Source organism: Syngnathoides biaculeatus, chromosome 12 (assembly GCF_019802595.1).
Source record: "Syngnathoides biaculeatus isolate LvHL_M chromosome 12, ASM1980259v1, whole genome shotgun sequence".
In the NCBI taxonomy this organism is placed as follows: domain Eukaryota; kingdom Metazoa; phylum Chordata; class Actinopteri; order Syngnathiformes; family Syngnathidae; genus Syngnathoides; species Syngnathoides biaculeatus.
The window spans coordinates 3,848,380-3,874,494 of record NC_084651.1 but is presented as its reverse complement, the minus strand read 5'-3'; the positions used below and the strand labels follow the sequence as shown (position 1 = coordinate 3,874,494).

General features: G+C 44.8%; 2 protein-coding genes across 4 annotated transcripts in view; both read left to right on the top strand.

Annotated features, from left to right (window-relative positions):
* LOC133509471 (LIM domain-binding protein 3-like) overlaps positions 1-7,124 on the top strand; it is a 38,180-nt gene extending 31,056 nt beyond the window's left edge. For 2 of the 3 annotated variants that reach the window (XM_061836497.1, XM_061836495.1), the window contains 7 exons: positions 1,227-1,277; positions 2,110-2,261; positions 2,404-2,770; positions 3,172-3,352; positions 4,517-4,637; positions 4,712-4,827; positions 6,360-7,124. In XM_061836497.1, the coding sequence (XP_061692481.1) occupies positions 1,227-1,277; positions 2,110-2,261; positions 2,404-2,770; positions 3,172-3,352; positions 4,517-4,637; positions 4,712-4,827; positions 6,360-6,449 (1,078 nt within the window). In that variant the 3' untranslated portion in view covers positions 6,450-7,124. The remainder of the gene's footprint in view (positions 1-1,226; positions 1,278-2,109; positions 2,262-2,403; positions 2,771-3,171; positions 3,353-4,516; positions 4,638-4,711; positions 4,828-6,359) is intronic. The other variant, XM_061836496.1, reaches the window with a different exon arrangement.
* Positions 7,125-10,039: 2,915 nt separating this feature from the next.
* The window catches only part of LOC133509473 (bone morphogenetic protein receptor type-1A-like), a 36,088-nt gene continuing 20,012 nt past the window's right edge, over positions 10,040-26,115 (top strand). Inside the window, exons 1-2 of the mRNA XM_061836499.1 lie at positions 10,040-10,251; positions 21,023-21,095. The gene's annotated coding sequence lies outside the window, so the exon portion shown is untranslated. The remainder of the gene's footprint in view (positions 10,252-21,022; positions 21,096-26,115) is intronic.

Here is a 26,115-nt window from a genome sequence, read left to right as displayed (position 1 = left end):
AATAAATTGTTATAACATGAAATGATTCATGTTATAACGTGTAATTATCCACATAATGTGAAACATCATGTTATAACAATGTTATAATATAAAAGATCCACATTTATAACATGAAAAATATAATGTTATAACATGATAGTGACTTTTTTTGGGGTGTGGCACCATTACGCTTCCGTAAAATCTCATTGGTGTTGAGTCCCAATATTTAGGTGCTGATGGTAATTTAGCAAATAGAGAGGAGAAAGTTTTGTATACTACCCCCCACGTTATAATGTGAATCATTTCATGTTATAACGTGACAAGTTTCACATTATAACGTAATTCATTTCATGTTATAGTGTGAAACTTTCACGTTGTAACATGATATGCTCTAAATTACAATATAACCTGATCCATTTCATGTTATAACGTAAATTAATTTCACATTATAACTATCACAGGGTCGCACCAAGCTAACGGCAGCTTTTCAGGTTATAATGTAGAACATATTAGGCTTTACCGTGATATGTTTCTTGTTATAATGTGATAGACTACATGTTATAACGTGGTTATTTCAAATTATTTCATGAAACATTTCATGCTATAATGTGAAGTGAATTGTATAACATGAAATGATGCATTTTATAATGTGTAATTAACCACATTATAATGTGAAACATCATGTTATAACATGAAACATCTGCATTATAACATGAAACATAATGTTTTAACATGATAGCAACTTTTTTTTGGGAGGGGTGGCAGCAATACGCTTCTGTAAAATCACACTGCTGTTGAGTCACAATTTTTAGGTGCTGATGGTAATTTAGCAAATAGGAAGGAGAAAGTTTTGTGACTGTGCTGTGTTCAAGAACAGCTGGGAAAATTTGCCTCAACCAAGCATTGTTTAAAAAAAAAAATGATTTGCTTGTCATTTTTGAGCGCATCAGACGCACGTTGAGTAGTTTTTTGTATGGATGACGATAACATTGACTCGTGTTGTGCTCAAGGGTTGCTGGGAAATGTTGCTACTGCGGGTAAAAGCGTTGTTCAAAGTCACTTTTTGATCGTGAACGCGGCTAGAGTCATATTTCGGTGAACGTGCCGAGGGCCGCCACGCTGGCAGGCTCCATCTTGGATGACGGGTCGCCGGTTCGCTTCCCACGTGGCCTTGCGCATTGCGCCCCCCAACCACGCGTCCAACGGTGACGATGGCTCTTGTGTTTTGTATCTTTTCACACGGGCAGCCTGAGGCATCAGTCGTCCGCCGGCATCCAGCACAAGGCGGCCGTGTCCAGGTAGCGCCGGCCGACGCTGCGTCGCCGTTCGCTGTTTTTCTTTTTTCCATCGAGCTTCTTTACTCGTTGCGCAGCTTCCACGCACGCTAACCTGCGCGTCGTGTTTACGCGGCTGCTGCTTGAATGGCAAACTAGGGGGCGCTGTGGGACGTTACCCAAAACGCTGTGCTGCCTTGACATACGTACGAGTGCCCAAACTTTGAAGTTTTTCAAAGTACCGGCAATTGCTTGGTGGATTTTTTTTTTCTAAGTTTTAGCTTGAAACTTCAAATTAAAATTATCGTTCAAAAATATTTGACCATAAAAAAAAAATCTATCATCAGAACCCCCCCCCCCCATCCGTGTGCTGTTTGTCTACTTCTCAAGGCAATTATAAGAGAGTCAATTTTTTTGCGTATTTTTCGCTCTTTGTGGTCGGATTCAGTCCCGAATCCCCATCAAATGTTGGTGGTGCGGTTTATTATTTATAAATTTTAATGGATATTTTCATTTTTTTTTAAAAGCACATAACCTCAACGAGATTGGTCTGGAAGGGGATAATGATGTTGAAATGAATTTCAGTGGGGGGAAAATTGATTTGCGAGGAGTTGGTTTTATATTCAAGCCTTCCTCTTTATTCGAAATGAAATCCATATTTAAAGTGAAATAACGCGTGTTGAACAAGACGTTCGGTTGGTCCTGCTTTTTCTTCGTCGGCTAAACTAAGCGCGCTGCCTATCGTCGTCAGCTTCGTCATCAACTAAGCAAACTTCATCCTCATCATCGTCATCACGGTCGGGTCGTCAGTTGTCCGCGCGGCCTTTGAACGCGTCGTCTCTCGCTTCCCCTCCAGTCAGTTCGGTCAGGCCGCTCCCGCCCAGCAAGCCCCGCCCCCGCAGCGCCCCCAGCAAGCCCCGCCCACTCAGCAGAGCTCCATCCAGATACCCGTCGGCTCCGCCCCTCAAAAGGTGGTCAGCACGGCCTGCATCTACCCGTCGCAGCCAGGTGAGCCGGCCAATCGCGTCGTCCCATGATCGCGCTAATGTTGGGTTTTCTCAACTCTGATTGGATTGTTGGTTAATTGATTAGATGGATTGAGTTGTTAGCTGATTGGTTGGTTCGTTGCTTGACTTGCTGTCTGTTCCAGCTGCGCCTCCACCCCACGCGCCGCCCCAGATGCCCCACCACCAGCCCGTCGCCCCCGTGGCCGCCCCCTCCCAGGCCGCGGGCGGCAACCGCCCCCCCTGGGTGACCGACAGCTCCTTCGCGGACAAGTTTGACCCGAGCAAGACCACCACCCACACCATCAAGGCGCCGCCACTGCCCCAGGCCGCGCCCCCGCCGCCCCAGTACATCCCCGACCGCTCGGTCGCCGTCCCCGTCCCCGCCCCCGCCCCCGTCGCTCCCGGCCCCATCCCCTTCCCCCCGGTGGCCAGAGGGGTGGCGCAACGGGCCGAGAGGTTCGCCGCCAGCAGCCGCACGCCACTGTGCGGAGCCTGTAACAGCATCATCAGGTAACGCCACCAATTTAAAAAAAAAAAAAAAAAAATGTATTTTACGAAGAGAAACATTGAGATAAGCGTTAGCATACTGTTTGGCGGAGCCTTTGCTAAAGGGGGGTTTTCAGGCCTGAGCCCCAAGACGAGGTGCAAGAATTCACAAATCATCCACAAGGAGTCGACTCGAATCAGAAATCAATTTTCGCATCCAGACTCGTGATCTTGAGGCGACATCGAGCCCCTCGGCTCCCGCAGAATGAGGGAGGAGCGTAAATGTTCGTACGAGTTCATTTTTAACACGTTCGGTACATCATCGGCAACTCGCGTACGTCAGTCAGCCGCTAACGGCCATCCGAACCTCAAGTCCGCATCGTCGCGAGAGGTTCACCGCCCGGTTGTCCCCGTTCCGGCGGCAGGGGTCCGTTCCTGGTGGCGCTGGGCCGCTCGTGGCACCCCGAGGAGTTCAACTGCCACTACTGCAACATGTCGCTGGCCGACGTCAGCTTCGTGGAGGAGCAGAACAGCGTCTACTGCGAGAACTGCTACGAGGAGTTCTTCGCCCCCACCTGCGCCCGCTGCAACACCAAGATCATGGGGGTAAGGCGGCAAAAACGACACCTGGACCGACTTTCCACTAATCTTTGGGACGAAAGAAAGTTAAACGAATACCAAGACTGTTTTCGGCTATCCACAAGCACCTGAACTCACCGCAGACGATCCTACATGATGGGAAAACAGGGACTGCCCGCATGCTCTCCTTCACAATTAAAGACACGTGACCTCAGCAGACTGTCCGACAACACTTGAACTAATCACGGATCGTGCTATATTATTACAGATGCTGGAACCGATCGCAGACTTCACGATTTCAGACATCTTAACTAATATCAGACTGTCCTACTCTATCAAATACACCTAAAGCAGCCACGGACTGTATTCGCTTTCAGAAACCCAGACTACAAATGCAGTAATCCCCCGTTTTTCACGGTTAATTGGTACCGGAACCACCCGCGAAAAGTGGAAAAACTGTGAAGTAGGGTTAAATGGCGTTTTTTTTTTTTTTTCATTATTTTAATTTTAATTTTTTGTGCTTCATTGGTCCATGTCGTCGCGCTGGGATGCCGCATTAGTATGTAGCGATCTGGCTTTTGGGGTCGGGGGGGGGGTCAAAAATCCTCAATGCACTGAATCCGCGATACGTGATCCGCAAAGTAGAGAGGGATTACTGTACACCTTTAAAACCCCCTGAACTAACCAGAGATTATCCTACACTATTAATGACTACAGCGGTACGGTGACTCAGCTGGAAAGCGTTGGCCTCACTGAGGTCCCGCGTTCAATCCCGGACTCGCATGTGTGGAGTTCGCATGTTCTCCCCGTGCCTGCGTGGGTTTTCTCCGGGCACTCCGGTTTCCTCCCACATCCCAAAAACATGCGGCATTAATTGGACACTCTAAATTGCCCCTAGGTGTGATTGTGTCTATGTGCCCTGCGATTGGCTGGCAACCAGTTCAGGGTGTACCCTGCCTCCTGCTGGGATAGGCTCCAGCACTCCTGCAACCCTTGTGAGGATAAGCAGCAGGAAAGTGTTTGGATAAATGTCAACTGAATTTAGCACTGACCGTCCGACACTATTTTAGATCCTTGAACCCAGCACAAACTGTCGGACACGACTGAAAAAAGCTGAAGTATCCTTTTTTGCTTGCCGACTCGCGCTCGACGCGGTTGACTTTTTTTTTTTTTTTGTGTGTGTTTTTGCAGGAGGTGATGCACGCTCTGCGGCAGACGTGGCACACCACCTGTTTCGTGTGCGCCGCCTGCGGCAAGCCCTTCGGGAACAGCCTCTTCCACATGGAGGACGGAGAGCCGTACTGCGAGAAAGGTGCGGCGCGCTCGGTCCGCCACGGCAAAGCGAGCGCGGTGTTGACGCGGCGGCTCGTTGTGCTCTGCCGTCAGATTACGTGGCGCTGTTCAGCACCAAGTGTCACGGCTGCGACTTCCCGGTGGAGGCCGGGGATAAGTTCATCGAGGCCCTGGGTCACACCTGGCACGACACCTGCTTCGTGTGTGCGGTGAGACCACGTCCACGTACTGTCGATACCGGCCGTTCTCAAAATGTCCTACAAGTACGGTAGAGCCTCGGTTCTCGACCACAATCCGTTCCAGAAGGCGCTTCGAAAACCGAATGTTATTTACGGGGGTTCGTTCGAATTGACAATAACAAAGCGCGTCGTGGGCGGGTTTTGTTTTTCCGGGTTTTGTTCGGGGCGTTCGAGTACCGACTTTCGTTAGTAAACAAAAGCAACAAAAAAAAAAAAAAAATCTCAAAATTTTCATTCGAAAACCGCTTTGTTCGAGAACGGGGACGTTCGAGAGCCGAGGCTGTACTGTACGAGACCCACCAGTGGTGTGTGGGTAAAAATCACTGCTAAGATCCAGATCAGAATCAGAATTGGCTTTATTGGCAAAGTTTTTAAAAACACACGAGGAATTTTTTTCTCTGGCGGTCGGTACTGCCCTGGGGCACGACGTTCAGAACAAAGACCAACATAGCAACAAGAACAAAAGACACATCTGATTATATGAACTAGTCCTGATAAGAGTCGTGCAAGATGTAAAATGTTCATCATTTCGAACAACTTCACTTTTTTAGCAATATTGCAATTTTTAGCACTGAATTTTTAGTTCACATTTTTTTTCCATTTTCCTATAGTCAATGTTCAAATAGTGCATAACGTTACAGCGGCTTACAATCATATTTTCACAAATAGAAAAAAACTGGCATTTTTTTAATGAACACTTGGGCCTACAATACTACTGTAATGTCACGATGGTGATACTGGGACTCGCTCAGTATTTTGAGGCGATGCTAACCGCTGTCCATCTTTTGAGGAAAACTTTTGAGAACCACTGTCCCGTGCTACAATAGTGAGATAAAAGCTAAATGTCGTGTCATTGTCCAAGCCGCTTATCCTCACAAGGGTTGCGGGAAAGCTGGGCCCCATCCCAGCCAGCTTCGGCCGAAAGACGGAAGACACCCTGAACTGGTGGCCAAGTCAGTCGCAGGCCAGATATCGACACCATCACAGAGCGGGAATCGATCCCACGCTGCCCGCACCGAAGGCAGGCTTTTGTCCCACTACGCCATCAGAGACAAAAGCTTTAATTGAAAAAAATTCGAAAAACGTTTTTAAAACGACAAATTAAAATAGATCACAGTTCCAAGAGTTGCTGATTGTCAAATTTATAAATGAGCGTATTGATTGCCCGCCTGTCTGGAATTTGCATGTTTTTTTTCGTGCACTCCGGTTTTCCTCCCACACCCCAAAAACATGCAACATTCATGGGACACTCTAAATTGCCCGTAGGTGCGATTGTGAGTGCGCCTGTTTCTCTCCATGTGCCCTGCGATTGGCTGGCAACCAGTTCAGGGTGTGCCCCGCCTCCTGCCCGTTAACAGCCGGGACAGGCACTCCCCGCGACCCTCGTGAGGATAAGCGGCTGAGAAAATGAACGGATGGATGACCCGACCGTATCAGGAGGTGGAAACGGCCTTGATCGCGATTTGCCGTCCGTTTGACGCGTGCCGACTTTGTGCTTTCAGGTGTGTCACATCAACCTGGAGGGTCAACCCTTCTACTCCAAGAAAGACAAACCCCTGTGCAAGAAGCACGCCCACGCCATCAACGTGTAACCTAGCAACCGCACGCGCACACAAACCCGCCCGGCTTCGCCTCGGCGCTCGTGCGCGTCGTCGCCACTTCGGTTGCGGGTTTGTTTTTTTTTTTTTCTTTCCTTTGGTGACCGCTTCACTTTTTCGTCCGCAATTCGCACGCACACCGACCCTCAATTAGTGTTCCACGTTGGTCACGAAGATATTGAAAATCAAAATTGAAATCGATTCTTTGCATTTTTTTTCCAATTTCATTTGATTCATCGTGTTTTGCATCAGTTGGGGGGGGGGCTGACACCATCCCAGATCCTCGACCTCGACACACAATGTCCGATATTGTGAAAACAACCGCAACCAGGCGGACTGTACCGCGTTTCTGCAAGCACTTGAACTGCCCACGAGCCGTCCGACACTTTCCCAGACACTCAAATGCGACGCTTGATTGCTAAGCGAGCGCAGATTGTCCTACAATTTTTCCAGACTCCTGAACTAAGCACAACGCGTCACGCAGTTGGTGGGGAAAGTAGCCTCAAATTTCACGCAGTTTTTCCCCTTTTGGAATGTACGCCGTGAATTTTTCAAGCGTCACCCCTTCATTTGGTGCTCATCAAAAGTGATTTTTGTTTATCTGATTTGAGTTTCATGTGATTTGTTTGTTCGTTTGTTTTTCTAAAGCGCCTGGCAGTGTTTCTTGGAGTGGAATTTTGTTTGTTTTTCTTTACTTTTGCGAATATTCTGAGTGGCTACGACAAAGCCGGACAAGACGCATTTTAGTGTTTTCACGCTTGCTAGAGGAAACGCACGGAGGGCAGCTGCTGGATGAATTGATGACGTATGCGCGGTGAAGAAAATAAGTATTTGAACACCCTCCTATGTAAAATATATATATACAGTATATTTTATATATATATATATATATATATATATATATATATATATTAAAATCTCAGAACCCTCCATGATTTCTAAGTGGGAGAACTTGCAGTACAGCAGGGTGTTCAAATACTTATTTTCCTCACTGTACTTTCTCACCTATGCCCGCTGCTTTCAAACCTCAGCGACGCTCTAAATGAAAAGATGGGCGGACACGAGTGTAAAGGTGCCTTAAACACACCGCGAGAGCGGCGCGATTTTGCGGCGCCGCGCCCTCGCGACCGTTCCGACGTCGCTCGGAGGAAGTGAGCCAAGCGCGAGTTCGTCTCACCCGGGATGATTTCTCGCACTTCAAGAATGGATTTCTGCGGCAAGTGGAATAAAGTCAAACATTGGCTGCAAACGTCACGTCTGATGAAATCATTTCATATTCGTAACCCGTGTGGGTCATTTTCACATGGTTTGATTAATAAAGATGGAAACGTCGCCTGCTGGACTTCCTTTTCAAAGACAATTTCACTGCAAGGAGTATTTGAATAATTGGCAGTTGTCCATCGTGATAATTTCTAATAAATCCATAAATTCAGAACTAATATTTTTCAAACTTTTAAGAGGAAACTGTTTTCAGGTGTCTGAAACTTTCACAATTTGCGGCGTTTTGTGAAGATTTATCAGATTTTTCCATGCAAGCCAACACAAACGCATCTTAGTGTCGATTTTTTTTTTTTTGTTTCTTTAAAAATGTCACTCAAACGATATATTTGCCATTAATGCTACTTCAAAATTGCCTCGTTAAATTGTTGCGATAGACCAGCGGGTATTTGCGACCGGGCACCCGTTTTGCCTTCGCAGAAAATTTTGTAAAAATCGCTTTTTAAAGCGTTGTAACAGTGGCACTTAGATGCTGTTCATTAGCCCATCTATGGCGTTTCGCATTTATTTTCATGAAGGATTAGCACGAATCAATTTTGTTTATTTAATGAGGTGTCTGCAAAGTCAAAATGCTCATTTAAGAGTTTTCCAGAAAAATCCAAAGTGCACTGTTGCAAAAGAAACAATGTCAACATTTGAGAAGCCTCTAAATGGACCTTTCCGACTGGCGATCTTAAGCTCCGCCCCCCCCTTAGCTACATTTGCCATGTCCCACAAGCTTCCAAAATGGCGACCGAACAGAACAGGTTTGAAGTTTATTCTCTATCTCGTATTAAAGATCATATTGCGGTATGTTTTTTGCCAAATGTGTCAGACTTGTCCACATTGAGTTGTACGTGCGCTCTTCCGCAAGCCTTAATCCATCGTAGATACTTCGTCAAGTGTGTTTTAGGCTTTGGGAAATTAATCAATCGGGCCCCTCGTAAGATAGCTGAATATCTTTCATCAGAATTGCACGTTCCCCAAGCGCATCTGGGGACCATTTTCTTCGTAACATTAACTTTTCCAAGCGCCCGCTACTGACAACCAGCATTGCTTGTTGGACAACACGGCGAGAGGGGCGTGTCAAGCCAGGGGTTAAGACAATGCCGCTATCTGATTGGCTATTATTGAAAGGTCCACGTCTGAGAAGCTGGCATCTTCTCGCTCTTCTTCTCGGGCGGGTTTACATGTGACTCACCAAGTCATTCCGATACAGCGCCACCCCATTGGCGTGGTGTAATGCCACAATTGCAGTTCAAAATAAAACCCAATTAGTGACATCATCATGTTACAAAGGGAGGGTGGCTCCTTGCAAAAGTCACACGTGGGGGTGGTGACAATCAATGTTTCGACAACAGAGGGCGCCCGCATTGTTGAGGGCCTTGAAAATTCGTAGCAGTGATTGAAGGGGGGGGGGGGGGAGAAAAAAAAACAGACCTCTCACTCTGCTGCTTCTCTTTTGCCAAGAAAAGGGCAACATACACTCAGCACAACTAGGCAAAAAATTGACTGGTACGCAGTAAATGTCACGTTGACAAACAATAATTCACGTGTGGAATGTGAGAGGTGGGCAGCACGGTGGAGCAGCTGGCAAAGCGTTGGCCTGACAGTTCTGAGGTCCCGGGTTCAATCCCGGACCCGCCTGTGTGGAGTTTACCCGTTCTCCCCGTGCCTGAGTGGGTTTCCTCCGGGCACTGCGGTTTCCTCCCGCATTCCAAAAACATGCAACATTAACTGGACACTCTAAATTGCCCCAAGGTGTGATTGTGAGTGCGGCTGTTTGTCCCGTTGTGCCATGTGATTGGCTGGAGACCAGTTCAGGGTGTACCCCCGGCTCCTGCCCGTTAGCGGCTGGGATAGGCTCCAGCACTCCCCGGGACCTTTGTGAGGATAAGCCACAAAGAAAATGGATGGATGAATATGAAAGGTGAAAAAAAAAAGAAAACGAGCACACCAAACAACAAAGGCGGAATTAAAGACTGAATTTATTTACTTGCAACATTAGAATTCTGTATATATTTTATTTGAAAGTAAATTTGAAAAATGATTTAATATACACACTGATTTTTTAAGGTTAGAAAAAAAAATCTGAATTTTAAATTAAATCTCAGAAATTCAAAATGATAGACCTAAGTATTCTAGGTATTTTTCTAGTTTAAATTTTACGTTTCATTATTTGACGGAATTCCTCAAAAACACAAAAGAAGAGTGCGTGACTAACAAATGGAAGAACACGACAACGTGGATTTTTTTTTTTGGAGGGGATTGATGCGTTTGTTGGATAGACGATTCCCGGCTGAATAGACGATCTTTGGCGCATAGACAATCTTGGATCTGCTGCGGCCAGTCCAAGTCGGCGCGTCACGAAGAAGCAGGCTCACTCCGTCGCTCCTTGTTGGAAGACCGCAGAAAGCTCTGGAATTTCAACCCCTTCTTGCTTCGCTCCTGCTGGGAATTTTGGACTTTTCATCCACTGACAGAAAAGGCGAGATCGAGCCCACCCGCTTCGTCGTCGATGACACGCGACAAAAAAAAGGTAAAGACGGCCAATCGTCAACTTTCTTGCTGGGGACGACTTGCGGGTGCCGTTTATTTGCTGGATGTCACCCGATTCGTAGAAGCGCCTTGGTTTTCGCAACTAACCAATCCTATTGCTAAATGAGCTCATTTCAAAGAAGTACCCAGTGTGAATATTTTTTTTATGTATACGCCGTATTACACAGTCTGGCTGGTATGCAACTGTGTAAAGAACTTGTACGTAAAATCACTCGAAAAATCGCGGAACTGATTCGATTTTCCGGGGTGTTGATCCAGGTGATAGACGGATCCTTTCCTTTTGCCGTCGTGGGGGGAAAAAAGTTACCTTGAACTTTTTTTTTTTTTTTACTGCTACCCCGAAGACTTCGTTCGTTGAAATTTAATTTTTTATTTCCACGAGGGTCTTTTCCTTCCTAATTATTTGTAACACTCTAATGGGACGCAAAAAAACGGCATTTTTGTTCTTGCCGAAGAGTTTGCGCTGTTGTCAAGACTTCAACCGCATTCCTCAGCTAGCTAACGTTTAGCTCCACGTTCGTCTTCTCGTCCCACTCAAATCTTTTTATCCATAAACTTAAATACATATTTCAACTTGCCATTCTAATGGAACTGTGATTTAAAGTAAAAGCGCTTTCACCTCATGTTAGCTCGTCCGCTAACTTGAGCTCAAATAACGCAAATCCCGAAACAGACGCCTGAAGTCGACTTAAATAAAGCCTTTTGTCAACATTTATTTTGACTGGGTAATAGTTGTTACAGCAAATATGTAATATGTGCATGTAAACAAGCTCAACTTAAACAGGATCTACCTTGAACTACTGTCATTTGCCTGTATAATGCGCATTTTGTTCCCCACAAGTGAAAAATCTATGTTACGCATTATACATAGGTATTTAGGGAATTAAAAAAAAAAAAAAGCCCATTTTATAAATATATGAAGTCACCTAGAGCAGTGATTCCCAAAACGTGTGCCGTGGGAAGTTATCCAATTTTACGTGATGGCACAAAAAAACATTTATTTCCAATAAATAATGTATCTTTATTCATCTATTTATGCCAGTGAGGCACAATGACAGATAGAACCAAAAAATCCTCTTCTATTAGATGGCAGGAAGTACATACAGTAATTAATTGATACATTTTTGGTGACATTTGCTTTTGTTGATGTGCCGTGGGATTTTTCATTTGTAAAATATGTGCTTTGGCTCTATAAAGGTTTGAAATCACTAATCTAGAGGTTATGAAAAGTTGTCCACTTTGATTGTATTTTTCCAGCACCACATAACAGATATGAAAAACTTGTACTCTTCATTCATAACCGGGCTACAAATGACTGCATAAATGTCCAGTTGTCCTCATAAGTTTACGTATGGCGGCCGTGTCGGCTTTGACGCTCGATGGCGTCGCCAAACGAGGACGAAACTCGTCATCAAAATTGTTGACGTGCACGATAATATGTAAATTTGGCGTAAATTGTGTATTACCCGTAAGCTATTTATTGTTCTCGCCTTGCATTTTTAATGGTACTCCATTTAATGGTAAGTTTGGAGATGTTTGTAAGAATCTGAAATGTGTTTGATGTGTTTCAGGATCCTGAGGTTGAAAAATATTTATATCACTAATAAACTTTACACCGCTCTGATCGATATCGGCCGATATTTAGAATTTATGCCGATCTTCTTTAACGCCATAATTCGCCGATCCGATCGATGACGTCATTAATTGGCTCCGCAAAAGAGAATTTACTCCGCGTCGCCATCCTGTTCAGTATATTTGAATCCAAAAGTTATTACGATCCTTCGCCACTCGTTGGTCTTCACTTTTTTTTAGTTTGGTTATGTCGCCCGACGCCACATCGCTGCGTGAATTGACAAAGTGTATTTCAGGGGTTCTGTGATGAAATGTTGCCTTCACCGAAACTAGTGCAATGGCATCCCGTTGGGCACTAGCGTGAGCGCGAGCCATGTAAACTAAACTAAATGAAATACTATGAACTAAATATTATATCAGCATGCGCTTCTAATGAACGACTTTGACTCAATTTTCCCAGCAAAGTTGTTGGCGCCCACTTCCTGTCGATTTGGCCATCTATCTGATCAAACTAATCGATTAATCGCTCCGAGACTTTCATTATGAAAGTTGTGGAAGTTCTCGGAATTGTTGCCTCTCAACGGTAAATCTTATCTATCTTCTCTTTTCTCCTCCAAAATAAGACATTTGCAAACATCTGCTTTTACTTTGGAAAACAATCGTCAACGTATTTGCCACATTTCTGACAGATGTCACGAACTAAACCGGCTAACGTCACTATTTGTGCATTTTTTTATTTTTTTTTGGACAAGTTGAAATCATTACCGCGGTTTATGCGGAGATGCGATTAATTTGTGCATTTTTTTTGTAACGGCCACAAGGGGGCACTCTATCGGACAAGGTAAGAGTGAGACCGGTGGAATGTATGCGCAGAGGAAGTGACTATTTTTATTTTCTATCAATTCATTAGGATTCAGTTACTCGCTTGGTCTGCAACAACCGTCAGAAAATCCATAAACAGTTTTCCAAAGTTATAGCAGATGTGACCCCCCCCCCAAAAAAAAATGTATATTTAGCTTCCTTTTATGACAACTAAAAGGTTAACAAAAAGTGCAGAACAACAACCCAAAAATCAGCTGATCCAACAGACCATACGCATGCTTTCCTTTATTAGTGTGATATAAATACACGTGTGTGTGTTCTACTTGGAATGTGCAGCTGTCCGACATCGACACAACACAATACTTGAAAAGTGTCCTTGGACTACAAGTCACATGGCTCAAAAAGCACATAGTAGGGCTGCAACTATCAATCATTTGAATAAACGATTCATCAGGCCGATGAGCGCATCTGTTTCCCCAGTTGTGAGGTTGCTGGTTCAAATCCGGCCGAGCCTGGCAGAGCCCGCAAGTTCTACCCGTGGCTGCGCGGCGGCTTTTTTCCGTGCTGTCGTCTGAGTGAAGACTCGAGATTTCCCGTCAGCGTGAATGTGAGTGCCGACGGCCCTTTGATCGGATAGCGACCGGTTCAGGGTGGAGCTGGGATAGGCGCCGGCATATTCGCCAACCGAGGGAGGAGAAGCGTTACGGAGAGTGGATGAACGGATTAGTCTGGTGGTTATTATTTTTTTAAACAATACAATGAATTGGATTAAAAAAAAAAAAAAAAAAATTTAAAATTTCTATCCCTTGGTTGTAAAATTACCTTAATACCCGGCCTACAGAGGGCGACTGGTTATAAGCCTCACCCAGTACATTTGTAAAGGAAATACCATTTGGTACACGCATACGCCGCAGCTGTGTAAAAGGGGCTAATGCTATCGCTACAGTCGCCGCACTAACGCTAGCGCCGCTTAGCTAATGCTAGCACCGCCACGCTAATGCTAACGCTAGCACTGCGCTAAAATGGCTGGTTTAAAAAAAAAAAAAACATACTGGTAAAAATCACCGAGACACTGCAGTAACACACTAGCGCAGCGCTAACAGGGCCGGACCGGTAAAAGTCACTTCCTCGGCGCATATTTTCCACTGGTGTCACGCTTACCTTTTGCGCTTGACTGCCCCCTTACGGTCGTTAAAAAAATGCACAAATTAGCCCCATCACCGCATAAATCGCAGGGTTGAAAGCGTGTGGGGGGAAAGTTGCGATTTATAGGCCGGAAATTACGGTAATTTTTCAGTAAATAATAACGGAATAATACCAATTTCCCAATAAAGTAAATGCAAAAAAAATATATTTTACGAGTCATCAAATGAATGAATTGATAATAATCAATTCATGAACAATTCGACAGCTGCCACCCTCAAATCAATACAAGGCATGCCGAATTCCTCATAAAATCAAAGTTGTAAAAATTTGAAGTTTTCTTTCACATGGAGCAACAAAAGCGCTCGTGCTCTTGTTTTTGTTTTTTTTTTTTTTTTTTGCAGTTAACCGATTTGATCGGAATTTTTTGGGCTGCATTTGGACGGGCCGATGCGATTGTTTGCAAACAACATTTGCAGTTTTTTTTTTTTTTTTCGTTTGACACGCTTTTAGTTTGCTGGATTTCTGGTCTTCATCATCCTCCTCCTCCTCCTGGTTGGGCTTATTCCTCGTGTGGCACTCTGAGGGATCTAGTCCCACCGCCCCTTACCCCCCGCCTTTTTTTTTTTTTTGCTTTTTTTTCCCCCCTTTCCCCGTCCGCCGCCAATGCTGCAGGCCTGCGGGATCGCATTACTGGCCAGTCTGGAAGCGCCATGGCGAGCTGGCATGGAGGAGGAGGCAGGAGATCAGGTTTCACATCTCCAGCACTCTCCTCGGTCTGCCCCCTCCCCCGAAAAGAACCTGGAGACAGAGTGGCTGAGCTGAGGAGGCAAACTCGCAACTTCTCCTCGCCCTGCCGCGAAGCTCCCCGCTGCTCGATAACCACAAAAACTATGACGTATATTTTCTCGTTTGATGAATTTGACAGCAACTCATCTATTCAACATTTGTAAATACTCGGGAATTCTTATTTTTAAAAGCCTTGTTTTCTTGCTTCGAAAAAGCCCACAATATCATTTGTATTCAACACATGCATCATATCCATTTTCAAATGTTGAAACAAGCTACTGGTGAGGAAGCGTTGTTAGTCCAGCACCAGGAAAAATCAGCGTTTCGATCGGGAGAAGGAAGTCCTGCATTTTCGGCAGTAGTACTAGTATTAGTATTTAATTTTCTCCACAATCGAGGGTGCGTCTTACGTGCGCGACGATTTCCAAAATCCGTAAAAAAAATGTCGTTGTGGGACTTCGGTAGCGGCTCCGCTTGATTGACCGTCGGATCGTTTTGCGCTGACACAGGGACGGAAAACGTACCACACAGAGGACATTTCGTAACACGTACACTACGCGCGATTACCTCCGCCATTTTGTCCGGTAGGTACGCAAAAACAACTTTTGCGGTGATCATGGTTGTGACGGTTGTAAATGGTAACGGAGGCCCCGCGGAAAAAAAATTCGATATTAGTGAGTGATTATGGTTCGGGAGTGGAGGAATCAAGAAAATGAACTCAAAACAGGGTTTCTACGGGAACAAGACCAGGTGGCCGCACTGGCAGTCCTCGGGTTAAGGCGGTTAGTTTACTACTACTTTACAACGCCCGTCTCCCATCTGCCATTTTGTCCGGCTAATGCTCGTCCGTGCTTGTGCGCAGGGAGTATCTTCGCATTGTTCGCCCTCCTTTTTTTCGACATTATCGCCCCAAAGAAGGAAGCTGTGTGTTTTAGCAATACTTCTTCAGCCAAAAGAAAATTCATTACCATAAAAAGATTGGAGCCCACCAAGGCTTCAGTCGACCGACCGTGATGACAATTATTAAAGACGAGGCCCGTATTTTAGCGCATGTTAAGGGTTCCGTTCCTATTTTGGATACAATGATCCCAAAACAAGGTTCTTTGATACTTGTCGAGATGGAGACGGTTGACGACCAGGTTCCTTAGCATTAGCTAAGCACCGCCTCCCCTTCTTCTTCTTCTCCACGCACCTCTCAGCAGTCATGCTAAGTACATCATCTTGTTTATTTCAATGCATTTGTTTTTTTATACAAAGTATTTTGATGTAAATTCTGACTTTAATGGCGGAATCGGACTTAAGTCGAAATTCGAGCTAAGTCGCTACCGTAGGGACGGATCTCAGTCGTAGACCGAGGACTCACTGTAGTTAGAAGAAGTACTTGACCCGAGAACAGAGAGGCATCACTCGAAGGCGATAACGTTAGCGCAAGACATGAAGTCATGCTGCTTCTCATTTATGAAAATGTATCATCTCTCCATCCGCGCAAGGAATACTGTGACGTGGTGTACTGCGGCCTTCTTTTGTAGACCTTATTTTTTTAGCTCAGGCCTTATAATACGGTGCACCTCACGTACGCGTTCAGTACAGGAACGGACCCCGTATTAGAGACTGGGCCTTATAATCCGGTGCGGGAAAATCCGGTATTTGGCATTCTGACTGCGCTAGCAAATGCAAAAACAACAACAACAACAAAAATTGCCTTTTTTTTTTTGGCACATTCACGTTCCACCAAGCGTCGTCTTCACTGAGTTGCTCCGCGTTTGCAGCTAGCAAATCGCAGACGGGGGAAATGTCAGCTCGATCCGTTTATTTAGTCAATGTTCGCGCTCGTCCCGAGGAGATAAAAACGCTATCGACTTTCAGTATCACAAGTAAGAGTTTAGAGCATAAATGATAACCCTTATCAGTATGATCACCACGTCGGCAAAAAATGTTTGAGTGGAATACGTAACCAAAAAAAAAAAAAGGCACAATCCGCAACCATACGCCCTGTTTGTACATCAGAAATCGTAAACGGCGGCTAGCAAAATGACGCCGCCGCCGCCAAAACGGGATTTTTAGCGAGCTCAGTGGCGGCGACGTGGAAACGACTGCGAAGGTTTGAGCTGGTGCCCGCCTCGGTGCCCACTCGCTTTATTTTGCCAGCACGCTGCAGTTCATTTCCATCTGCAGCACACACACCCAAGATGCCAACGCATGCAGGCAGACGGAAAAAAAACGACTTCTTTTTCTGAGACGTAGCATCTGAAATGCTACCGCCCTTTTTGAGGAAATTGAAATATTTTGGAATCTTTTTGTGGCGCGATCCCCGCATGATTAAAGCTTTCCGTCATATTTATTGCAACGCAAATTGGTATTAATAGAAGGGAAAAGTTCCTCTAAGACGCGGTTCCAAACTGCGTTTGAGAGTCGTTGGGTGGCAGAGTCACCGTTCCTCTTTTCCGCGTCTCGCCGTGGATTCCTCGCGGCGGTGTCCGTGATCGTTCCGTTCCAAGGTGGAAACGGCGGCCGCGCCGGCTCCTAACGCTATCGATCGGGCCTTGAAATACTTGGCGTGCGGTGAATAATTCAGACGCGCTCGCCACGCTGGCGGCTCGCTGACCTTTTTGCAATCATGTGACCGCTGCTTGTGTGTATTGAAAACTGGGACTTCATTTAGTTTTGAGGAAGTTGATGCAAGACGACGCTGGTGCGAAACTCGCCGGTTGCGGGGAAAAATCCTTTCAACGCTTACTTGGTTTCAACAAAAATAAATCAGTTCAGGGTGTACCCCGCCTCCTGCCCGTTGACAGGTGGGATAGGCTCCAGCGCTCCTCGCGACCCTCGTGAGGATAAGCGGTGAAGAAAATAGAAGGATAAATAATAAACATTTTCAGGGAGTCCTCGGTCCACGACTGAGATCCGTTACTACAGTAGCGACTTAACTCGAATTTCGACTTAAGTCGGATTCCGCCACTAAAGTCAGAATTTACACCAAAATACTTTGTATAAAAAAACAAATACATTGAAATAAACAAGATGATGTACTTAGCGTGACTGCGGTCGTTATCGACTTCGAGTGATGCTTCCCTGTTCTTGGTTCAATAATCCATGCTTCAAGTACGTCTTTTAACTACAGGGAGTCCTCGGTCTACGACTGAGATCCGTCCCTACAGTGGCGACTTAAGTCGTATTTCTCCATTAAAGTCAGAATTTCCACCAAAATACTTTGTATAAAAAAACAAATGCATTGAAAGAAACGAGACTGCTGAGAGGTGGATGGAGAAGAAGAGGAGGAGGCTGTGCTTAGCTATTGCCAAGGAATCCGGTTCTCAATCTCGACAAGTATCAAAGAACCTTGTTTTGAAATCATTGGATCCGACGTAGGAACGGAACCCTTCACATGCGCTAAAATTTCTGGCTTTGACTTTAATAAATGTCACCACGGTCGGCCTACTGAAGCCTTTAGTGGTCTCCAATCTTTTTATGGTCATGGTAATGGATTTTCTTTTGGCTGCAGAAGTATTGCTAAAAGACACGGATTTCTTCTTTGGGGCGATAATGTCTAAAAAGGTGGGCAAAAAATGCTAACATACTCGCAGCGGACAAGCATTAGCCGGACAAAATGGCGGACGGGGGACGGGAGCTGTAAGGTGGAGACCGTCTCAACCCGAGGATTTACTGTAACGTGATTGGGGAGCGGCTCATCGCTGAGATCCCGGTACATGCATTCGTCCCTCGCGACGACCCCTCACCTCTGACCTCCTGCGACATCAGGGGACACGCAGCCCCTGATCGGCCAAGTAGACTCCAGCTCCTGATTTCGCTCACCCGGCAACCGTAACCGGCTCCTTTTGGATTTTACACGCCACGCGTTCATGCCTCGGCAAATTGTACCCCCCCCCCCTTAAAAAAAAATAAAAGAGCGGACGAGGATTTAGTGTCTGCAAACATTGCGACACGGGCGACTACAATGACATCATTCCCGAGTTTGCGCTTGAAACTTTTTTTTTTTTTTTTTTTAAATCACACGGGCCAAAGCGACGTCGCGTGACGTTCGACGCAGCCGCTCCGGTTTTAGCAGCGCAGCAATCTTTTGAGCGCGTGTGCGTGTTTACCTGGCGGCCCGCATAGCTCGGCTCGCTCTGCTTGTTTACGAGGCGGCGACTGGTTTCTCCGCTTTCTTCGCCGCTCGGTGAACGTTTGACACTTTCTGCCCACACGGAGAAGACGCAATCAAAACGAAGCACAGATATAAAGATCTTTTTTTTTTCTTCCCAAAATAGACCCCTCAGAACCAATTTTGAAATCATACTGCGTTTTGTCAGTTGCGTGCGCTTTTGCTCATTCCCCTGACAGTTTGCACGTGTAATTTGCTTGAAATGTCATAATTAGTAGTATCAGTGTCAATACTGTACTGCATATGTGTACTCGCAAAATCGCTCAACTCCTTCGACACCCGGTCGAAAAATGTATGTAAAAATCTACGGGTGTGGTCAGTCATGCCCGCGGACATAAAGTAGCAGGTATGTGTTCTGTTTATAATTATGAGTGTACCCCTTTAAGAGCGGAGGGGGGGGGGCGGTGTCAGATAAACTAGGAAGTAGAAGTCACTGACCTAGGTAAAAAGAAAAGACTGGATAGCGCATACACCTCTAGCGGTGTGTCGATTTGGTTGGAGCCAGTTGGCCGCCATCTTGGTACTCCCAAAACGTGTGCAGGACATGGTTTACGGGTTGGATTATGGCGGGGTTTTTCCTCAAAGTTTGGCATGTAGAATTAAACCTGGTTGTCTGAACATGACATATTTATATATATATATATATATATATATATATATATATATAAAAAGCAAAAAACTAAGCATTTTTTGTCATAAAAACATTACATTTGAAGTCAATCAGTTTGATATCTTTTCGGAAATAAGGACTCCCAATGGGAAAATACATGCTAAACACTTTGCTCATTTGTTGTCTCTGCGACGTCCTATTCCAGACAGAAAATTTCAACTTGCTTCCTAGCATTTGAAAATCAAATTCAATTTGCAGAGTTCCGTATTATGAAATTCATCAAAAATTTCACAGAAAATGCGTTTTCTTGCTTAGCCACTGATGAAGTTTGGGGAAAACATTGACATCGCTTTTTGGCGAAAAAACGTCGGCCCGTAAAGGTGAAGGAGAGAGTGAACAACAAAAATGGGAAACAAAACTTTCCTCAAGTGAATTAAGCTCATCAGGAAAAAAAAAACCTTTACAAACAAAGTCTTAACAGTGTCAAAGTAAATCTTTCTAACGTACCTGTGGAATGTTTTCTCACAGCCACGAAACTTGCGATTAATGCACAGGTCGGTGTGGTTGTTTTGGGAGTATCAAGATGGTGGATGGCGACCTAGGTTCTGGTGGCCAATGAGCCTTCCAGTCTTTTTTTTTTTTTTTTTTTGTAGATCAGTGGTAGAAGTAGGTCGAGCAGCAGCTTTTTGTTAAAGACAGGATCCTTCCGGGTTTAAAAAAAAAAAATGTCAGGTTCACTGCGCTGGATCGGTTTTGAGAGCGTGCGACAAGTGCGCAATTGCGCAGTGGCGCAGCTTAGAGGGAGCATTGGCCTAAACTACGCAAAATAAGCGGCGTCTTTCAATATCTGTTTTTCTACTCGTAACAAATTTTACGCGCGTGATTTTTCGTGCTACGACTGTGCAGATTTGCGAGTGGGACAGCGAGCGGGCGTGGAATGCGCCCGTCAAATCACAGTGACGAGCGTATATGTACGCTACTAACGTTACTTCCTTCTTGAGCGTGTTGTGTGCAGTTTGGAATGTGACAAACATTTCTTCAGTCAAGCTTTTGCTTGCCGGCTGTCGGATATGTGTCAGTTGGCATAATAAATGAGTAATAAATAGAAATGAACCAGCCTTATGTGGGTCGCGGGGTGTACTTTGCCCACCCCCCGGCGCACACGAGCGGCTTTGTTGTTTGTTGTCTTTTGCAAAACGAATGAATCACGCTGGCTTTGTACCCACACGGCTTGAGTTATTTAAAGGAAAATCCCGGAGGTTTCTCCTGATGCCGTGTACGTTTTGCTGCTCACATCGGTGAGGCGGCGTTGTTGAATTTGCATTAAACAAATGTTGTAGTGAAGCAGTTGATCCCTCCAGAAATAAATGAGCAGCAGCTGCTGTTTTTTTTTTTTTTTGAAGCACTCTCATCTCTATTTTCTCCCCGCCGTGTGTGTAAAACCAAAAAAGCCGGCCGTGGGGCTCCTCCCCTTCCTGCTCCTCCAGCTGCTGTGTTTCTTTTTCGTCGCGAGCAGGAAGTAACATCGTCTTATCGATTCATTGCGCTCATTTTTTTTTTTTTTGAATGTCAAATGGACACGGCCAACCGCGCGCCGCCGTCTTGTCGTACTTAGATAGCGCGACTCAGTGTCTGTCGCTCTCGCCCCGACAGCTCGCCCTGATGTGACGCACTTCGCCCATGGAGCCTCGGGGCAACATGCTACACGCACGGACACAGCGCTCAGGTATGGACGCACACGCTCGCGCATATTCAACAATTGACATTCTTGTAAAATTAATTGATATTGCTTGTAGTTCAATATATAGTTTAAAGCAGTGATTCCCAAACAGTCTGCCGGGGTACATTAGTGTGCCGTGAGCGCCCTTCAGAAGTTATCCACTTTTATGGAATTGCTAAAAAAATAATAATTTCCAAGAAATAATGTATCTTTATTCATCTATTTATGCCAGTGAGGCACAATGACAGACAGAACAAAAAGAAAATCCTCTTCTGTTAGATGGCAGGAAGTGCATACAGTAATTAATCGATCCATTTTTAGTGACATTTATGTACTTTTGTTGGTGTGCCGTGGGATTTTTTAATTGTAAAATATGTGCCTTGGCGCCATAAAGGTTGGAAATCACTGGTTTAAAGTATAAATCCAGCACTATCAGTGTTTCTAAAATACAGTAAAACATCAGGTTATGAACTTAATTGTTTTTTTGACCCCGTTTGTATCCTGAAACATTAAAAGGGACGTCCCGATCTCATTGTCTTAATAAAAGAGACACTATGATTCAATTAATAACATACAGTGTATATTATGAAGAATATTTTTGGACGCAGACCCTTTTTAATGTCAATGACTGACTCCATTAAATTGGCGATTGGATGGTTGAGCATGTAAAGGGCGGAACGTCCGCCTTGGATCAGATTTCCGTCTTGCGCCGCCGAGCAGACGACTTTTCCGGTTCCGTCCGAGCGTTGCGTGACGGAGTCAGTTGTGGTCAGGCGTGAACAATGTGGGATATGTTTGAAAAAATAAGTGTAAACAAGTGAATTAACATATGCCGAGTGGCGAACGTGCAGGTGACCAATGTCCTCGTCATCATCTGGCACATGTATATGGTCATGTTTCGTATCTATATAGATATATATATCTACACACATTGCACCTCTAATATATACACACACAGATGTATTATATTCAGGCATGTTACACACATGTACATGATACCAGGCACACGCGTTACGCACAACACAGTCAGGGCCAGTATTTGTCCTGTTGGGTTGTCGTTTATCAAGCAGACAACGGGCAAAATGAGCCAATCAGAGCCTGCAATTAAAAAAGGCAGGAAGCCCCCCTGATTGCCCAGCCCTGCCTTCACTGGCGGTGAACGAGGGTTAGTCTTGCGAAAGAGCAGAAGGGGCAGGGCTGGGGGGGTTCATTAGCTGTTTTTTTTTTTTTTTTTTTTTTTTTTTTTTGGGAGGGGGGGGCTGTTCAAACCATTAAATGGTCGGCAATTAAGATGACGCGAGACATTTTTATGTTTTGCCATTTTATGCGAGCACGTGATGTCGTTTTTGTCACAGCCATCCATCCATTTTGCAAGCCGCTTATCCTCACAAGGCTCACGGGAGTGCCGCGGTGTAAGCCGAGTCAATATGTCGCGCTTTACTTCCACGGTTCAGATTCAGCTTCTTGAATTACCCATCATCAGTATATATAGAGAGTCACTGACGGTGTAGTGGCGTGGGATCGATTCCCGCTCAGTCATGGTGTCTATCTGCCCTGTGACTGACTGGCGACCAGTTCAGGGTGTAGTCCGCCTTTCGCATATGTGGGGCATCTATTTTTGTACCAAAAATATATTTTTGGACTCAGCGGAACGCAACATTGTGACAACAACTTGTCAACAAATAACGACAATATCATATGAAACACCGAATATGATATTTTCGACACTTGAGTTCACTTCAGTTCTCTTTGTGTAATTTAGTACTGTGACTGTACTTAGTTCGAATGGGCTCAGCAGTCCTTTTATTTCAATTCCTCATATTGAGCAATATTAGTGAACAACGTATTTCACGTTGTCGTAAAAGAGAGACATTGTGTTACCCCAAGCGGATGCCTCACCCGGTCTTTCTCGAGGGACGGCCTTTATTTCGGGAAAGTCGTCCCGTATTTTACGCTCAAGCCGAGCAGGCCGTCCAGCGGAACGCGAGTTGACATTCTGACTTTGCAAACGTACTCAAAGACCTTCCGAGGCGGCCCGTCTGCTCCCTCCAAAATCACTCCCATATGTCTCTCCCCCCCCCCCCCCCCACGTGCATTTCTTAGCTCGGGAATGCAAATATGGATGATTTCACCATCAAAGTATGGCGGAGTTTCCCGGGAAATGATATTAAGCAGAAACGTGGAGATTAATGATGGAATGTAGTGATGTAGATATTGCACATATTTAGTGTTGTATGGTCACGTGCATACATGCTTTTACAAATGATATGTCGTTCGTATAGTATTTTTCACACGCACAAAAAAGTGAGTAAAAAAACTGCAGGAGTACAAAAACTCGCCCTGCCCATCCCCGCAGATAAAAGCAGACGCCAATAGTAACAGACATACCCAACGAGAGCAATTATTTCACTTTAGAGGTAGTTACTATCGAGAGTCCAACGGAATTCATGCAAAAAGCATGTCGCTAACATCCATAATCGATTCTTAATTGTCTTTTGAGCACTTGAGTATCAGACGATTTGGGATTTTGGTGAATTTCAAGACATTGAATCCCCGTTTGTCAAAGGGATGCGTTCAAGGCCTCGCCGCAAAATGGGAAAATCACTAAAACAATCTCAAGAAGTCATCATTGTGTTGCGCTGTCAATTGGAACACAATAAAGGGATGGATTTTCCTTTTTTTTTTTTTTTTTAATCTGGTATATTCATTATCACCAAATAATTGCCAGATTACTCTTTTTGTTTTTTAAGTTATTAGTTGCAATCATGTTAGAAACAAAAAAAAAAGATATATAAATATAACACAGCAGGCTTGACTGTAATTAAATTGTTCTGGACCAAACGCAGCCGGGGGTTGTAGGTTCCCCGTCCTGCTTTAAAACGGAGTCCTCTCATCTTTTTGGGCCCTCTGATGACAATTTCTAAAGTAAATTGAACATTTTTCCCCTAACAACACACAAAAGGAGCACCGAGGGGTGTGTAGTGTTGACTTTTAGCCTCGGACTTGGCGCGAGGATCCAAAGCGACATCGTGGAAGAAACCAGGAGAAACCACACACACACTCCAAATGGTGTGTCGTATGCCGCCTACAATTAGAGAGATATTTTAGGTCCATGTTGTCGTCGTAGTCGAGCAGCTCAGCTGCAACAGAAAGTGGAAAATATGTTTAAAATATGCAGCGAAACATCACGTGAATAAGCAACATGCAACGTTGTCTGACCGTCGCGCTCGTGCGCCGTGTGATTTTTGCGATCATATCGCCGCTTTATGATGTGCGCGGCTTTTGTTTTTTACAGCCGCGCCGGAGGACAAAGGCAACACTGTGCCTCTGACGGACAGACCTGTTACTATGGCGATTACGCTCATTAAAAACACCTCCAGGCCCCTGAGCCGCGTCATAAGAATTTATGGCTTCTTTTTCTGCTTGGCAACACACACACACACACACACACGCGCGCGCAGTTTTATTTTGTATTCGTACAACAACACGTGTATGAGTGGCCCCAGTGGTTGCTGGGTAATCTATGAAGTATGGAAAAGATGGATGAACTTTTTGTGCCTTTCTAGTAGAAGAGTTAGACCCATGACAGCAGAAAAATCATATATAATCATACACAAATTCCCCTGTACTTCATTATCACGTATATTTGTGTAACTAATTGAACATGAAATCCGAAGTTATGGCAAATTTTAATGACTGAAAAATATAGAACTGGAACTTCCATGAAAGCAATACAAATCAGAAAACGGTGTTTTGCAAAAAAGTATAAAAAATTAATAATTGTGGGGAGCTTTCATTCTCTTTTGCATTCCTTGACCCTGCGTGAAAAGTTAGGTCACCCCCCTCAAAAAATGTTGTGGTTCCGATTTCCTACATTTCAGAACTCGGGTCGGTAGGAAGGTGTTTATTTTTAATTTTTGAACAAAATATTTTTTAACTCAGTCTCCACCGTACAGTGCCGCCATTTTCCTGTCAGTTCTCGCCAATTCACGCTCTCTCTTGCATAACGAGATTAAAATTCACGAAGTCTCCCTCGCATTGCGACACACCGGAATATTAGCAGAGATGATAAATGAACTTGATTTTTGTCACGAACGAGGCGGTCGGGCAAGAAAAGACCCAAATGCAGGAAGCCAAAGACGTAAGTGTGGATTTTAGGATGGTTTATTGGCTGGTGGAGGTCATACATGAGGTGGCAGTCCAACAGGGCGACGGTACAAAAACCACAAGGCTCAAGGCTCGGTCCAAAAAAACGTGAAACTGTCAAAAATCCGACATGGCAACACATTAAAAAGTAACGCGACATGATACAGTGAAGAAAATAAGTATTTGAACACCCTGCTATATTGCAAGTTCTCCCACTTAGAAATCTTGGAAGGGGAGAGCTTGCGATGAAAATATCAAACCTGTCCATGATCAGGTTGAAGCATTTCCCTGTGGCTAAGGTACAGTGAAGAAAAAAAGTATTTGAACACCCTTGCTATATTGCTAGTTCTCCCACTTAGAAATCATGGAAGGGGTCTGAAATTTTCATCGTAGGCGCTCCCTTTGCATGATTTCTAAGTGGGTGAACTTGCGATATAGCCGGGTGTTCAATACTTATTTTCTTAACGCTATTGACAGGGGACGAGGCAGCTGTCTGACTTTCATGAACATATGTGCGTATACCACCACATGGCGATCTGGCAACAAGTGGCATGAAAAACAAGTCTTAAATACGCAACGTAATCAGGGTGCAGCAGCGCCTACGAGCAAGTTTCTGCACGGGGCCATGGAGAACCACGCCCCTGACGTATTTATTACAAGATGTAAAAATGTGAGGGTCGGTCGGGAAATCGGAACCGCAAGCTTTTTTAACGCCTTATTGGTGTTGTATATTTTTTTTCCTCTTTAGTTTCATGTCCCGTGTGTTATAAACTAATTGTATACTACTTTTGAAATGTGCTCTCTAAATAAATATGGATGTAGCAACCAGAAAGACAATTTAGTGGTTCATAGAAAACGATGTAGCGACCGGATTTGGGCC